The following is a 17815-nucleotide window of genomic DNA, read 5'->3' on the forward strand; positions in this document are numbered from 1 at the left end:
TCGTCCAGACTGCTACCCGTATTTTTTTGTTTGCAATTTAAAATAAAGCTGGGACTAGCGCCCAATTGTCCACATGATTTTTCATTAAAAAAAAACCCTAAAAACCAAAAGAAAGCAATTGAGCCCGTTGCACTGACGATATCTAGGAGAGGAGAAGGTCGCCATAGTTGGAGGTGGTTGTCGTCGTCGAGGAGGAGGTGTCGCCGTTGTCGAGGAGGAGGTGGTCGCCGTTGTCGAGGAGGAGGTGGTTGTCGTTGCCGGAGAGGAGGGGAGGTGGTTGCCGTCGTCGGGAGGAGGTGGTCGTCATCGTCAGGAGGAGTCGCCGTCGTCCGGAGGAGATGAGTCGCCATTGCCGGAGAGGAGATTTTGGAGAAGCGAAATAGGAGGAGGGGAAGAAGGTGGAGAGGGGGAAGACGAGGAGGAGAAGGGGCAGAGAATGAGGGTGGAGAAGTGGAAGATAAGGAAGGGGGATGTGGAGAAATGGAAGAGGGTGAGGGAAAGAGGGTTGCATAGTGGGAAAGTGTAAATTTTTTTTGAAAATTTTCAGATCTGAATTTTGTTTTGCATCGAAATATAAAAGTCCAAAAACTTTTTTCCTTTTTGATTTTTCGAATCTAAAAAATCTCTAAATAGCCAAAGGTTGAAATCGGATGTAAATTTTTATGTACATACATTTTCATATAAAACTTTTTCATCAGAGGTATGGAACCATAAAAGCCGTTTTACCGAAACATGATGCCATTTCGCATAATATATCAAAATTCATGTTTGTTAATTTTCATTAAAAGTAGATGACATAACACATGGCCATCTTGAAGTATTTTATTTTTAAAATTTTCTATCATTTTGCGATATCTATCCAGGGCGGAGGAGTGCAAATCCTGAAAATTAGTAGTAAGGTGCCCAAAATAGGGCACACTACTACTAAAATAGGGCATGGTGCCACTATTTTGGCTCACCCACGCCCGACAGCCCAATTTATTTGAAAGCATGCAAGCAAAGTGACACGCAACCAATATGTACATAGCAGTCACATGTCTCCATTGACGCTCCTGAGGGTACTTTCTGAACCCACCTACTAGTCGCGTGCACCGGCAGCACTAGTCGCGTGCGTGTTATTACCTCGCGACTACTAATATCAATCGCATGCATTTAGATCGATGTGCTGCCAGTGAGTGCCCCCTATAACGTATTTGCTACTAATGTTAATGAAGGCGCTAACTGAGTTGTTCATTATGTAACCCTTTTCTCCTGGCAATACATAAACCCAGGGCTTCAGCTTTCACGAGAGCAGTAAGGGGAAGATATGGGAAGAGAGGCATCATTAACTCCATCAAGTATTCACTTTTAGATTTGACCTTCTCATTACTACCAGTAGCCCTTTGAAAGTAAATTCCAAATATGCCAAAAAATATGAACCAACAAAATATTAGTTTTTTTCTTGATAATGGACGCTTTATTACTTGGAATAAGTATAACACTCGGCTTCTACATAACTAAGATGTACATAGCCGCGAAGAACCAGTTATTACAACCAAAGGGGCTAAAAGTCTAGATAGCAATGTAGCAAAAGGCAGAAAGCAAAACCATGCGGTAAGCGGACCAAGCCGCAGTTCACGCTGCAACCCATGTTGGAAAAAAAAAAATTCTCTCATCGTATCCTCCAACCGTGTAGCCACCTCCGTAAAAAGATCTCGATGCATCAGTTGCTATAGAGGCGACCATAAACGGAGAACACAATATGAGTTACATGTAAAAATATATGCAATGGTGCTAAGTTTGGACCAAATTTGTGGAGGGCTCACAAGTAGAGGTACCATTTTTGTGCGAGTTAGCTGCCAATTATATTATTTGTCACAAATTGCATTGGATTACCATAATGGTAACAACGTCATTTGAAAAAAAAAGGCCGACACCTCTGTAATGATCTCTGTCTTTGTTGGGTTGGCACTTCTTTGATCGCAAAAGAAAAGAAAAACGAAGAATTAGGCCCTACCCTTTCAATCGAAGTATACAAAAAGCATACGTTTTTCGCTAAAGTCCAACCTTTGTCGCTCATCGTTTTTTGTCTACGAAATTTGCTCTAGCTGACTAGCTCCATGAATCACGACTGCCTAATTTTCCTGCTGAAATTGATTGCATGGTTACATGTGACGTCCTCCTTGTCACGATTCATTGGCCACCATTCCCTGTGTGGATACCACCTGAGACGCATGTAATCTGATGGAAGTTCTACTTGGCACGAAAAAGACTCAGATCTGAGTGATGTGATCGTATTATAGACACCTTCACGCCTTCACGAGGCCAAAGCAAAGTCACCCTCTTATACTCTATTTTTTTTGAATGGTTCTTATACTCTATATGAACAAGGCATTATCTACCCATTCTACAAACATACACATTTATTAATTATATATGTATATACAGAAATGAATTAGTTTTCATCTGTGTATATCACATAGTATGGACTTGCACCAGGCAGAACCAAGCGCCTGGGCCGCTGGTGTAGTTGACAAATGAGTTGGGCTATATCTCTCGGCAAAGGATCCAGTGCATTATAATACCTGGACAAAAAATAACGTCAGGCTCGGTTTTGCTATGTGCAATGGCACACAAAATCGTATACCTATTACGGAGTACTTGACTTGATGGTTAAGGTTTCAAGGTATATTATGAAAGTAATAATTACTGAAAGAGGATCCAAATGTCAAAACTTTTGTTTTGATGTGGTGATCCGTAGACGAATTCAAGTGAGTTTTTATGAGGAAATATCCTTTGAGCTTTCGTCTTCGGTTCTATCTTTTTCTTCGATGTTCCCACGGGTGTCGGCGAGGTGAATGGAAGGGGAGAAGCGCTCAATCCTAACATTTTGTAGAAGATATCTCTCTGCAATCTTATCTACTCCCACAGTTTCATAATATAAGATATCATCAGATCCTCTTTATTGTTGAATTGATTTCTTCTTGAACACAACAATAAAGGGAAAAAAGAAGACTCAACCAATTTTCAATGTCTATACCTAAGAGCATCCCCACTCGTTGGCGCTCCCCACGCCCAAATCCGGTGATATTTTCGTCCGGATTGGAGGAAGATTTGGCGTGGGGAGCGCCGAAGTTTCAGCCGTCCCCCCGGCAGGAAACCCCCAACCTCGACCATTTGACATATTTCAAACAAATTTAACATAAAATTTAACAAGTTCGGCGACCAACGGTACGAAAATTGATGAAACAAATTCGGCGAAAATAATTTTACAATGTTTAACAAGTGCTGAAACAAATGAAGCACACAATTTCACAATTTTTCAAACAAATTAGACAGACTAGTTGGCGTCGGCGTTGGCGTTGCCTCGGAGCCTCCATATGTGCTCCACTAGATCATCTTGCAGCGAGCTGATGCATTGTAGAGTCTCGAATCTCCCGACGCATAGCAACGAAGGCGGCCCATGATGGAGGCACTGGTGATTAGGCCGTGCAAGAGGACCCTCTCTCTCATATGGTGCTTCTTGCTCAGCCGGAGGAACCGGATGCTTTCGCTCATTTTCAATAATCATATTATGTAGGCACACACATCAGTTCATCACCTCCCACATCCGATCTTTGGACCAAGTCGGAGCTGGGAACCGGACGACGACAAATCTCTGCTCGGAGGACACCAAATGCACGCTCGACGTCTTTTCGGCAAGCTTCTTGTTTCTTGACAAACTCGCAAAGTTTGGGGGTGCTAGGATTCGAGATAGTCTTCACAAATGTTGCCCACTTTGGATAGATACCGTCTGCAAGGTAGTATCCTTTGTTGTAGTGCCGACCATTGATCACATAGTCCACCGGGGGGCATGACCCTCAACAAGCTTGGAAAAGAACGGGAGCAGTTTAGGACGTTGATGTCATTGTTGGATCCGGGCATACCAAAGAAAGAGTGCCAAATCCAGAGATCATGGGTAGCCACCGCTTCAAGTATCACGAGTGCAGCCTTTTTTGTGACCCTTGTACATTCCTGCCACGCAAGCGACAGTTCTTCCATTGCCAATGCATGCGATCAATGCTTCCAAGCATCCCCGGAAAACCTCTAGCTTCATTTGTTGCAAGGATCCTCTCGAGTGTCTTCGACAGTGGGTGATCTCAAGTAATAGTCCCCGAACACTGCTATGACGGCCCTGCAGAACCGGTAGAAACAATCAAGGGCGGTGGACTCCGCCATCCGAAGATAGTCATCTCGCAGTATCACCGGGAGCTCCATACGCCAGAGCATCCTCATAGCCACCGTGCACTTCGCAGTGACGAAAATCCAACCAAACCGAGTGCAATCCGCCTTGCATCTGAAGTAGGGATCAAAGTGGCGGATGGCATACACAATTTGCAGAAATAGCTTTCGCTCATCCCGAAACGACGCCGGAAAACACTCTCACCGTGCAATGGATTGTCGGCGAAGTAGTCGGCGTACAACATGCAGTAGCCCTCCATTCGCTGTCTCGGCTTGCACTTCCGGCGACTCGGTGCCGACCCACCACGTCGACCGGCTTGCCGGTCCGGCGTACATGCTTGCCAAGAAACTGAGGATCATCATGTGCTCGTCGTCTTGGGTGGCTGCTGCCATCTCTTCTTGCATAAGCTCGACGAACATCTGCTCCTCCTCTTCGTCCGAGTCCATGGCCGGCGAGGCAAATGGACGAACACCTGACGGGCGTGGTCGAGGCAACCCGAGCCGCGAGCGACGAGGAGCAAGCAGGCCGGCGGAAGAGCAGCCGGATAGGCCGTCGTCCAAAGACGGCGGAATATAGGCAGGTGGGGAAGGAGGGGCGGCGGAATCTGGGCAACAAGCCGGCGGGGTGGTGCCGGCGGCGAGAGAGATACGAGGGGTGGGGGAGATTTTTGAGCGACGTGGCGGTGGGGTTCGTGCGTCGAGTCACCGACGGATCGGGCCCTTCCCCGCTTTCACTCGTCCGGAGTCCCCGAGCGCTCCCGGGGGCCGGGGGTGGCGTGGGCTCGCCGGATGGATGAAGGGCCAAATCCGGACGAAAACGAGGAACCGGGGGCGCGACTGGACCGATTTACGCCGTCCGGATGTAAAAAATGCTCGCCGGGGGCCTGTTCGGGGGGACGAGTGGAGATGCTCTAACAATAACAACAAAAGAGTCTCTTTTGCTATGTTACATTTTAACCGATTTGCCCTCCCAACAATTCACTTAATACTGCAAACATACCATTCTACTGGTTAATTTATTTCTTTCTCAACCTCCAAAACAGACTGCAAGGCTGCTCAGGGCGATGGACGTAGTCATGCGAGCCGGAGGAGCGCCATGGTGCGGTCGACGCTACCTGGAACTACACATGGGGGAGGTGCAGGTGGCGGGGCTGAGCCCTAGCAACGGTGTCAGTCAGCTAGGTGCTATCTAGGGCACGCCAAGGTGGGCCGGCAGGTCCCGATGGTCTTTTTTTTTCACCAACCGTATTTCAAATTAATTTTTCAGAAAAATAACCAGAATAGAAAGGAGTCTTTAGTGATTCTTTTTAAAAGGGCAACAATTTTACAAAACTTTGAGAACTCGTTTGTTGGATTCTCCTTGGATTAATAAGGTGAACTCATGTCCCAAATATGTACTCCGTATGTCATTCTTATATCTCAAATGTCAATACAAAATATATATAGTTTATATTTACAAATAAATCTCCATTTCTGGTCGCAATAATGTATTTTCGTAGCAACGGACAATTGTGCTAGTAGTACAGAAAACTGTACGTATACGTTCACATTCAAGTGCAAACCTTCCCAATATCTTTGGTCGATCGATAAGTTGTGCTAGCTTCATAATTGCGGCCCATAATTGCATGGTTACATGTGTGGTCGTCCTTGTCACGATTCATTGCCCACTATGAGTTGTCTGGAACCACTCGGGACACACGTACGATGATGGAAATTCTACCTCGGACAAATAGGACGCACATCTGACAGATGTGATCGTGCACACATCTTCACGTTCACGAGCGAAAGCAAAGTCACTATCTTACACATCAGATGTAACTCAAGCCAATACGCAATCTGTGCGGCGCGTTGTCTTCCATTTTGCTTTGTCCACGCCGATTCTCCTCCTAACCAGCATCTTTTTGTTCTCAGTTTATACTCACTCGATCCATAATAAGTGCCAAGAAATTTTGTACTTGGGTTGATCTGGCTCACCGTTCACCACAGCAACAAATTAGACCAAGGCATGTACCAATGCGCATATCCATCTTTTTCGAATGTGTAATGTGCAGTTGCCACTACAAATATTCACGGAAAAGAGAAGATAGTGTATTCGAAGGAATTATTTTTGTACTAGTATAGAAATGAGGGATATACTTCAAGGTATACACCAAACGAAAGGAATGTGCACACAAAAATTCCCGGTGCCCAGTTACAGGGCCCACCAGTCAGGCACCAACTTCCCCTACTTCCCTAATAACTCCCCTCATATAAGCGCGCACCCGCCGCCGCCTCCCCCGACTCCAATCCCATCACCACCACCACCGCCGCCCCCAAACCCCACCGCCGCGCCGCCCCGCGCCGCGCCATGGAGTCCAACGCGTACACCCTCCACCTCGCCGTCGCGGCGCTCGTCGGCGCCTCCTTCGCCGCCGCGTCCGCCTACTACATGCACCGCAAGACCCTCGACCAGCTCCTCCGCTTCGCCCGCTCCCTCGACCGCGACCAGCGCCGCCGCGCCCGCCTGCCCACCGACGGCGACGACACCGACTACGACCTGACGGACGGGGAGGAGGACCGCGCGCCCCCGGCCAGGGACCACGATCGCCGCACCCTGCCCATCCCCCCGGGGCTCCCGCCGCTCCACACTGGCCGAGAAGGTATGTATGCCCCGCGTTCCTGATCCCACACCGCTCAATCGATGTGATCAGCGTGCACCACGCGACGCTTCGAACTAGCATCGATTATCCACAGGCGTGGTACCGGTCCTGTGATTAGTGTAGCAGGTGGCGAATTTGAGCGGCGTTAGGTTCGGACGGCTTAATCCGTCTCATGGTGACTCAGTACTCTCCGTTTGTCATATGAGTGTACCATCCCCTTCGGATTTTTTTGTAGGGCTAGGCATTGGGATTCGATAGAACCGGAAATGATCTGGGAAATGTTATCTCCTGTAGCTTATTAACTTATAATATACACCCCTCTCTTAATATTGCTATCTAGCGGTGTAACACTTGTTTAATGGGGACACCAGTAAACAGTAGTAGAAACATTGTGCATTATTGTGTAGTATGGCTTCTGATTTGACTAATCGACACCAGGACACATGTTCTGTGACTGAGTATTTAGCACTTAATACTAGCCCACGTGTGTGTACTGTTCTCTTTGGATTTCGTAGGGTTTAATAATTTGGCAGGGCTTTAAATGTTCCAACTATGCATCTCAGAAATGTTATCGTGTGTATGAGATCTTCCAGTGGCTCTAAATATGACATTGTAATGGTGGGTACATATTAATTGGGGTATTACAGCAACGGTAGAAACATGATGCAGTAGTGTGATCATCCAGTTTGAGTACTGGACACCAGGATACATATTTTGTTCAATTGTAATGTGCAAGTAGTTCCCCACTACGTTTTATGCTAATGCTTAGCATTTTTACCCTTCAGGCAAGCCGACTATTTCTCCTGCTTCGAAAAGAGTTGGGTCTCTGGTTAGACCAACCACACCAAAATCTTCTGTCCCTAATGTCAGTACATTTGAGAGCATAGAAGATTCTGATGATGATGTTGATCTGGCGTCGGACTCCAAAAATGATGACGCTGTTTACGTTGGCACAAATGGGGCTATTGTAAGTGCAAGATCCTTATGCTTTGACAAGCAATACCTGATGCTTACTTTTTTGTATAATTTGTATTCCAATGAAAACAAACCTTGGTCTGCAAGGATCTTTGCAAATATCATTGTCATTAAGTCAATGGAAACATGTCTCTACCGCCACAAGTTTGTGAGGTTTACTTCTGTATTTGGGACTGGCCTTAAGTTATACTATAAGTCAATTGAGGAATGCTTTATAATGTTAAGTTGTATGTAGTTTTCACAGAACAGTTGTGTGTGCTATTCCTCACTAAACTGCTTCTTGTTGTTTCCTTTATAGTTTAGATATTAATTTGTCTGCAACTTAGTTTGCAACATCTTTTCTTGTTCAGGGACACCTTTCTACTTGTGAATATACCTTAGTTATGCCTGTATGTGATAGGTTAAATCTCTTTTTCATTCCACAGGGATCAGACCCCGTTCCTGTTCAAGCGAGTCAGAATGGGGATGGAAAACCAGTATCATCAACAATGATTAGATCTCACAGTGCAACTGGCAGTCTGCATGGGGTCCAATTAAATCCAATTGCAGCTGATATACTTCGAAAGGAACCTGAACATGAAACTTTCAGTAGGATAAACATTACAGCTGTTGGTATGTTCTTTCTCCTTGTATCTTTTTATTCGGTAATTTTGGCTAATGTGGAATTACTCATTAAGTGTTAATAAACCTGGGTCTTTTGAACATCACTGTTCAATTCATGGGATCTTTCCTTTTCTCTGTACGTACATGTATTTTAGACATATATCAACTGGAAAGTGTTATTAGCATCAACTTGATTTTGTTTATGTTGATCATGAGAATAAGACGTATTATTGCTAGTGTTCTTTGCTTACATGTTGCTACTCCTGTACTTATTCTTGTTTATGCCTCAGAGACTCCTTCTCATGATGAAATTGAAGCGTACAAAGTTCTTCAGAAATGTCTTGAGCTACGAGAGAAGTACATCTTCAGAGAAGAAGTTGCTCCATGGGAGAAGGAAATCATAACTGATCCTAGTACCCCAAAACCTAACCCAAACCCATTCAATTATGAACATCAGACTAAAACTGAAGTAAGTACATTTCTCCGTGTATGCACATGACATAACGACTGCCTACACTTATATCTGTTTTCCTTATTCCCTAAACATTGTTTTTTCTTCTTTCAGCATCATTTTGAAATGGTTGATGGTGTTGTTCATCTATACCCCAGTAAAGATTGTGAGTGAAAAATTCCAACAGTTCCTGTGTTTGGTGAACTTTTTGGTGTGTGGCATGTTGATTGTTAAATTGTTCCTTGTTGCAGCTAAAGAGAGACTATATCCAGTTGCTGATGCAACCACCTTCTTTACTGATATGCACTATATTCTTCGTGTGTTGGCTGCTGGGGATATCCGAACTGTGTGTCATCACCGTTTAAATCTTCTAGAGCAAGTAATGTTTTCTTTGCTTTTCAACCATTTGCTCTATTTTTAACCTGCATATATTTGACGTGTTTCAGACTGGTCTATGAAGCTAGCTCACCATAATGGCGCATGTGGATCTTTTTTATTCTGTACACTGACTTCTGTTTTCATTCTTGGGATATTTTCAGAAATTTAATCTTCATTTGATGGTCAACGCGGATAGAGAACTGCTTGCTCAGAAAGCTGCACCTCACAGGGACTTCTACAATGTCAGGAAGGTTGATACTCATGTTCATCATTCTGCATGCATGAATCAGAAGCATCTGTTGAGGTTTATTAAGTCAAAGTTAAGGAAAGAACCTGATGAGGTACATCCACTTCCTTTTTTCTTAATTGTTGTTGCTGTGTCATTTAGTAATAAACCTGAGGCCTAGAATCTCCTGCACTTGACATGCGCTAATAAATTACACTTATGTAGGTTGTTATTTTTAGAGATGGGACATATTTGACTCTGAAGGAGGTTTTTGAGAGTTTGGACTTGACTGGGTAAATGCAACCCTACATCTGATGTTGCTGTTATTTGTATTTGCGTCACCATTTTGAAGTAACCTATATTACCTCTCTGCTAGGTATGACCTCAATGTTGATCTCTTGGACGTGCATGCTGACAAGAGTACATTTCACCGCTTTGACAAGTTCAATTTGAAATATAATCCATGTGGCCAATCTCGACTTAGGGAGATATTTCTTAAGCAGGACAACCTTATTCAAGGTGCAAATTTGTTTTGTCTTATTGCTAGAAACTTCACACTAATTGATACGAGTCGCTATTTCTGTATTGTCATATATCTTATTTCAGCTGTTACAGAACTATTAAGTGTTAACTTATGCTTATTGGAGTCACTGCCAGCATGGCCTATACATGGACAATTTTATTGAACTGTTATACTGTCTTATTACTAGGTCGCTTCCTTGCTGAGTTGACTAAAGAAGTATTTGCTGACCTTGAAGCAAGCAAATACCAGGTGATTTACTTTTTCTGTATTGAGTTTGTTGAATGTTATTAATATTCTTTTTTCATATTTATGTTTAATAATGGAGAAATAATGGTTAGTTGATTTAGCCCTTTTTTATATGGCTCTGGCTAATGGATTTTATTAAAAATCTTCATCAGATGGCTGAGTATCGAATTTCTATTTATGGGAGAAAGAAAAGTGAGTGGGATCAGATGGCAAGTTGGATAGTGAATAATGAATTGTACAGCGACAATGTTGTCTGGTTAATTCAGGTAATGCTCTCTATTTTCCTCTTCAGGAGTTTCTGCACTCCACAGTTTCTAGATTTGTTTCTCATTATAGAGTTGTGCAAAACCAAACTGGAACATAAATCTACTTGACGCAGTGAACCTTTTTTTATCAGAGTAGCGGCACTGATTTGTTGTTTAATTTTCTCTCCAGATTCCTCGGATTTACAATGTATACAGGGAGATGGGGACAATTAATTCATTTCAGAACCTCCTTGACAACATTTTTCTTCCCCTTTTTGAAGTAACCATTGATCCTGCTTCACATCCTCAGCTGCATGTTTTCTTAGAACAGGTGACTGAATTTACATACTCCGTATTTGTTACTTGTGCATTATGTAGATGTGCTTTCAGCATTAGTCAAGCCTGCCGTTGGGGAGCCCACACCCGTGCTTTGCCGGTATCCTAACCCACGGAGCATCCCACCCGTTCTCACCCTCCCCATTTCACCCATTACCCATCTATAATCTCATTTACATTGGGTAATCAGCAGACCAGCAGTGCATTAGCTAGTCCAAGTATGGTCGGGGGCAAGCCCGCTCGCCCAGAAAGAGAGAACAGCAGCGGATTGGATGACATGGGGATTATCTGTACCCCACCCAATTTCGATGGGTAAAAAAATTCTAGCCCATACCCTACCCAATATATGTGGGTACAGACATGGGGAATGGGTACGGCAGGTTTAGAATTAATCTAATTATATTGCATTGTATGACTTGTATGTCTTAAGAAGTTACCAGCTGCTGTTTGGAAGAACAATTTTGTTCTCTTCAGTAGAAAAGTACGGACAATCTTGAGAAAGTTACTGGCCTGCAGTATAAAAACTCAACGGCCATCAGAATAAATTTACCAATTTGTGTCCACTAAGAGGGGGGCTCCTCCAAGATCCTATTTGTAAATCAGTGCATTGACCATGTCTGCTGTTTGCAGAATTATTCTCTTACAGTGTTATTATGGACAATTCATACAACTTACTATCCATGTGTTTCTTATGCATACCTCAGGTTGTTGGTTTGGATTTGGTGGATGATGAAAGCAAACCAGAAAGGCGACCAACAAAACACATGCCGACACCTGAGCAATGGACTAATGTTTTTAATCCAGCCTATGCATATTATGTATACTATTGTTATGCTAATCTGTACACACTGAACAAGGTATATTTTGTCCCCAGATCTCATATCTTTAGTTATAGCAATATGAAGTAACACATAGGTAACACTTTCTATGCAGCTTCGTGACTCCAAGGGCATGACAACAATCAAACTTCGTCCACACTGTGGGGAGGTATATCCATGTTGCATGATATATACATTTCTACAATTAACTTGAACACACTGTCTTACTGATTAATGTCTTCAGGCTGGGGATATTGATCATCTTGCTGCAGCATTTCTCACTTCTCACAATATAGCTCACGGGGTGAACTTAAAGAAGTCCCCTGTTCTCCAGTACTTGTATTATCTTGCTCAGGTTAGCAGTGGTGTTTTCTATCTTTGTAGGACATTTTTGATAGAAACTAATCATTTTTCTTAATCTGCAATCAGATTGGTCTTGCGATGTCTCCTTTAAGCAACAACTCTTTGTTTATTGACTATCACCGGAACCCTTTCCCAACATTTTTTCTAAGAGGCCTTAATGTTTCTCTCTCAACTGATGACCCTTTGCAAATTCACCTAACAAAAGAACCTTTGGTTGAAGAATACAGTGTTGCTGCTTCGGTAATTTCCTAAGCTCCATCTAGTTATATGATCTATTTTGTGCCATTTGGTTCTGCATGTTTTTGACTGAATGTTACTTGTGGCAGCTGTGGAAGCTAAGCTCATGCGACCTGTGTGAAATAGCTAGGAATTCTGTGTACCAGTCTGGTTTCTCTCATAGGCTGAAGGTATTCATTTGGCAATTCCCTTGGTCATTTCAGCTCCCAATGACTCAAGAGCTTTTTCTAAGCTTTTTTTTTTTCTCTAGTCCCATTGGATTGGTAGGAACTACTACCGGAGGGGTCCTGATGGCAATGACATCCACCAGACAAATGTTCCTCACATCAGGATTGAATTCCGTCACAATGTATGTACTTCACACCTTTTCTGCCTGCGTTGTGTGATATCTTTTTGTGGCTGCGAGTTTGTTTTCTCCCACTGACAGTTGCATCTTTTTGCTGAATGCGTAGATATGGAAAGAAGAAATGGAGTTAATTCATTTTGGAAATGTTGAACTACCAGAAGAAACCGATAGGTGAAGAGTTTGCAGCATTTTTCAAAGCCCTTAGATCCTTTATTAGGCAGGCGAACACTGAAAAACAAGTCTATATGGTCTGTGGGAGAGAAGAAAAGATTTCCGAGTGCTTTTCGATGAATCTCTTGCTGTTGTAACTCGAATGGACAAATATAGTATGCAAGGTTAAGGAAAAAATTAGGATTTTTATGCATTATACATTATATGTGCTGCTGTGATTTTAACTTCACTGGTTGGTGAGACTCCTTATAATAATTCTGTCTTTTGCTTGTTATGTTTGTCCTATTATATTTTGATGGGAGTATCATTTTAGTGGTATGGATCCTACTCGTGCAGAATAGAAATACTATGGGTTTGGTCACTTTGGTGTTAGTATTATGCCTGTGCATGTGCTGTAGGTCCTACAGTTCGTGTCGTGCCGTGCCTCCGAGCGTAAAGCCGCAGCAGGTCCAAAACCTGGTCACTTTGAACGGTCCCATGTGAATTATGAGGATCTTGCGGTGATGCAAGTTGGGCAGCTCCCATCTCCAGAACTAACAAATGCTAGTGGTGGCCACTGCTGCTGACCCACTCTCATTATATGCAAGGGATGGGCCACATTGCTAGCATCCATACTGATATTGTTTGCCATCTCAAACTCAAGGGAAGTACGATGATGTTGTAGCTGTGACATCGGGAAATGATGATTGCGTATATTCATGATGGAGACTCTCACCGGAGAAAGTGAGTTTCTCTGTGCTCTTCTTATATAACCTCCTTTTCTTTTCCCAGGAACAATGCCAACTAGTTCAGTTTGGCCGCAGCATCCCAGATCACATTTTCAGTTTGACCTACCATCATCATGCCTTACTCCCCATCCAACATACATTTAGTGAGTCTAATTAACCTCTCGCTCTTGCCTTACTACTACAAAAGAATTACTCACAGACCCACTGGTTACAGAAACAAAGTGAAAAAAGAAGAATTTCCATCAAAAAAGGAAAGAAAGAAAGAAGAATCAGAATCAGTAAGCTAAGGCTAGGAGGATGAGAGGAGGGGTGTTCCTGAGACGATCTGCGTGTAGAGGAAGTGGTTCCAGGTGTCGGGGAGCCCCGGGAGGCACCAGTGGATGCAGTCGGCGTAGTGTCGAGGGTCGGCCTGCTGCTCCGGGGTGAGCAGCTTCCCCTGCCGGAGCGTGTGGACGGAGGTGTGCGCGTCCTTGCGGTACTCGGACAGCGCCGTGATGTCGACGAGGTGGACGGGGACGCGGTGCATGGAGCGGATCACCCCCTCCGCGGCATCGTGTAGCCGCCAGTCCGTCCCAACATACAGCGGCCCCGTATGGTTCAGGATCGGCTGCGTCTCCATCGCGCACTTCACCGCATCCGGACCCGCTCCCCACGCATCAGGCCTGCATGCAGAACATTACATTCATGAGATATTGACACTCAGTTCAGTTGCAACTCACTCACGAACACGTCAAGCCTAAGTGCCTAACATAACTACAGAAACGCTGTGGGGAGTACCGGGCTTGCCAAAGAAGCAAGTAGATCAACCGACAAGTTGGTGGTAAAGGCTAACATGGCTCAGATTCTCCCGGGAAGATTCAGATGTCATGATGCCGGTTGCTCTGAATCTTCCAGTTTAGCATCACCATCATGGCCATCATTCGCCTCACGAGCTGCAAACACACATGCTGCCTTTGCTTGTTTGTTGCTTTTGGTGGAATGATGTGCCTGTCGATTCCTTTTGTGTACAGCATCGTTTTTCTTTTAACCGGCACACTTGCCAGCCAAAATCAAGGAATAGGAAACTAAAAGGCACGCTAGCTATGTCACACGCGAACTTGGGCAGCTATGGTTCAGCTCTCTCATTTGGAAACTAAAAGGCATAGTTTTTGTACCTGGATCTAGGTGCCCCTCTCATTTTTTTGAGGGGAGCTCTCTCATTTGCTATTATTTGCGCTTTAAACAGCTGTTAGCAACGTGGCTGCCTTAACCTTGGTCGATCGATCAATGGAGAAAGCGACGAAGAGTGACTGCGAAAGGGGGTTTGGATTTTGGAGGCTTGCTCTTGGTTCTTGGCAATGGCCTTAGGTGGGGACATTATGTAGTAGATGCATGCATACATTAATATCACCACTAGTTCTAAGAGACTAGTCTCCTCCCTATGTATGCACAGTTATTAAATTATGCTATGCAGATGGAATCCTTCCATTACAAGGACACTCTTCTCTGTGTACCCATCACGGCTACACCTCCAGAGGCCAGCTAGCACTGGTGGTATTTGGATTGTTCTACTAGCTAGATGTGCATGTACTTACTGAATTATGAGGGCTGTCTGTGCACATTTAGTTCGATTGTTTTTATTACTATACACTCCAGAGTCCAGATGGAGAGCAGAACCAAATGAATACGGAGTACATGTGTGCCATATGGAGAACCATCTTCAATTTTTTTGAGCCTTCGAAACCAAGTGGAGGGGTGGGTGAGGACACAACCCTCAACAGGGTGTGGTCACAGCTGAAGTATTTGGATTGTTGTAGCTGAATGCGGAACATGTACTTACTGAATCATTGAGCGCTGTCTGTGCACATTTAGTTCGATCGTTTTTGCTAGTCCTGATAGAAATATAGTTATAATAACTGAATACATGCACTATACTACGAAGAATCATCTTCAATTTACCTGAACATGTCCAACAGGAAGGAAGGATGGAGTCATGGAGGGGGTGGGGGTCAAGTGTGGTCACAACCCTCAAGTCTCAAGAAGCCATCAAGAGAGTTGAGAGGGTTCGGACTTCGGACCGCATACAAGTCAGCCGAATAGCTCGTGGGGCAATGCACAATTCAATGGAGCAAGGTCATGCCCATGCCCCATGTGCTCTAGGGTTAGATTTTGTGCTATACGGGTTAATTTCTAGTCCTGCGAAGTTTCTCGTTCTGGCACCGTGGTGGGTGTGTGTGGGTGGCGGCTACCTACTGCGGAAGCACGTGTCAACCATCGAAGATCAAGCTTACTAGTTCCACTTCACTCGTGGTCACCACTCCTGTGATTTGTTTTTCTCTGCGGCTCACTAAAGAAATTGACAATACAGAGTACTAGGAGGGGATTAGTGGTGCCCAAGAAAGACAGAAGAAGTCTCTGTTGGAATTCCAGCCCGTGACGCTAGCAACCAAGAGAAATCGCAGGGAAATTGGGGTGCAAATGCAATGAAGAAGAGTTGGTGGCTTGACTTACATGTGGTGATTGGGAGACATGCCCATGAAGAAGACCTTGGTTCTCTTGGGGTCGATGTGCCTGTCCACCCACTTGGCCCAGGTCTTGAGCACCTCCCGGTACGCCACCGGCCGGTCCACCAGCGTGTACCTGCTCGACACCCTCGGGTTCTTCCTGCAACATCATCATCCATACATCCATCAGTCACCCATCGATCGCAGTTCATGGAATTGCCATTCTTGGCAGCAGCAACCTGTGCACAATGATGATGATGTATGTAGAAAACTAGAGAACTGACGGGAAAAGAGATGCGGGTGACTCACAGGACTTTCATCTCGAAGGTGTTGAGCCACCAGATGTATGTGTTGAAGACGAGGTAGTCGGCGCTCCGCCAGTGCTTGGCGTGCTTGACGATGGAGCGCCAGGCGATGATCCGGTCGACGACGCTGTGCACCTGCGGGTCGTCGGAGTTGGACTGCACCAGGAAGGGCGCCCAGTAGAACTCCACCGTCGCGTTGTACTCGGTGGCCGTGAACACGTTGAGGGAGCCGTTGGGCCCGACGAACTTGGCCAGCGACTTCTTGTCGCGCGACGGGATCGCCGACTGCACCAGGCACACCATGGACTCCCACTGGTTCCGGTTCAGCGAGTCCCCCACGAACATCAGCCGCTTGTTCCGCAGCCGCTCCAGCAGCGCACGCGCGTCGAACCTGCAGTTCGAGTGTTGGTTCGTTCAGTTGGATTGAGATCTGGAGTACTGATGAATGAATTGGGGGAATGGTGGCGGCGGCGGAGCGTGGAGGTACCTGGGGAGGTCGCAGGAGGAGGGCTGCCACCGCCAGCGCTGGTACGAGTCGTCGCGGCGGCCGTTGCGCATGCAGGTGACCTGCTCCGTCAGGAACTCGCACTCGGGCTCCCGGTACAGCGGCGCCTGGGTGCCCTCCGCGTCGTACGTCCACCAGCCCTGGTACACGTTGCACGCCGGCGGCTCCGCCACCACGCTCGCCGCCCTGCTCTCGACGCTGCTGTTGCTAGGAGGTGCGGCCGTCATGGCAGCGACGGCGGCGCGCTTGTCCGCTCTCGCGGGCGCGTCCACCACGAGGCGGGCCGGCTCGGCCGTACGCTGCTCCTCCGCTTCCCTCCCCACCTGCTCCTGCTGCTGCGCATCGTGGTGCTCCTCTTCCTGGTCCTCCTGCTCTGGCTGGGAGCGGGAGTTGACCCTGCGGTGGTGGTCGTCCTGGAGGAGGCGGAGGTCGGGGGCGGACCTGGCGCGCACGGCGCCCGCGAGCGGGAAGGCCCCGTCCGCCGCGCCGGCGTCGGCGTCGGCGGCGGCGGGGGGCCTGACGACGGCGACCTGCTCGTTGTAGAGGAAGGTCGCGACGAGGAAGATGGAGACGAGGAGGCCCGCGAGCGAGAGCGGCGCGCGGTGCCTGCGCGCGGGCGCCTCCTCCTCCTCGTCCTGCTTCGCGGCCGCCGCCGACGCCGCCGCCGCGAACGGCGACTTCCGGCGCAGCTGCGCCATCGCCGCGCGCGCGTCCAGAGGATCGGAGATCGACGGCTTCGGTTGGCGTGTCGGCTAGCGGAGCAGAGTTAGATGCGTCTGAAAACTGGAAACTGGCCGGGATCTCCTCTCCTGAGATGGATCGCGTCGGTCAGCGATGGCGGCGGCCGCGAGCGACGGCGGCGGCTCCTCCTTCGTGAACAGTGCCGGTGAGCAGAGCAGAGCAGCGTGGTGGAATTGGAATTGGGGAGGGAGGGAGGGAGGACGAATGGGCGGTGGGTCGCTGTGTGCCGCATGTACTAGCAATGGAGTGCTAGTAGATTAATAGAACTGTGTAAAAGCTTGTGTGTTACTCCATTA

General features: G+C 46.4%; 2 protein-coding genes across 2 annotated transcripts; one reads left to right on the plus strand and one right to left on the minus strand.

Moving 5' to 3' along the window:
* The first annotated feature begins 6547 nt into the window (after positions 1–6547).
* On the plus strand, positions 6548–13031 carry LOC124673874 (probable AMP deaminase). Its single transcript, XM_047209918.1, has 19 exons — positions 6548–6839; positions 7625–7806; positions 8240–8426; positions 8708–8886; positions 8983–9034; positions 9120–9247; positions 9408–9587; positions 9698–9765; positions 9849–9991; positions 10183–10244; positions 10394–10507; positions 10677–10817; positions 11527–11679; positions 11756–11809; positions 11885–11995; positions 12070–12243; positions 12330–12410; positions 12491–12589; positions 12693–13031. The coding sequence occupies exons 1-19, from the start codon at positions 6548–6550 to the stop codon at positions 12759–12761; spliced, it is 2469 nt and encodes an 822-aa protein (XP_047065874.1). The 3' UTR covers positions 12762–13031.
* Positions 13032–13629: 598 nt separating this feature from the next.
* On the minus strand, positions 13630–17641 carry LOC124673875 (protein trichome birefringence-like 28; the record flags this gene model as incomplete). Its single annotated transcript, XM_047209919.1, is given in 4 exon segments — positions 13630–14147; positions 15976–16128; positions 16278–16664; positions 16761–17641. Coding segments are annotated over 4 exon segments (1629 nt in total). The 3' UTR covers positions 13630–13774.
* Positions 17642–17815: the final 174 nt, after the last annotated feature.

Source organism: Lolium rigidum, chromosome 7 (assembly GCF_022539505.1).
Source record: "Lolium rigidum isolate FL_2022 chromosome 7, APGP_CSIRO_Lrig_0.1, whole genome shotgun sequence".
Classification (NCBI taxonomy): Eukaryota; Viridiplantae; Streptophyta; class Magnoliopsida; order Poales; family Poaceae; genus Lolium; species Lolium rigidum.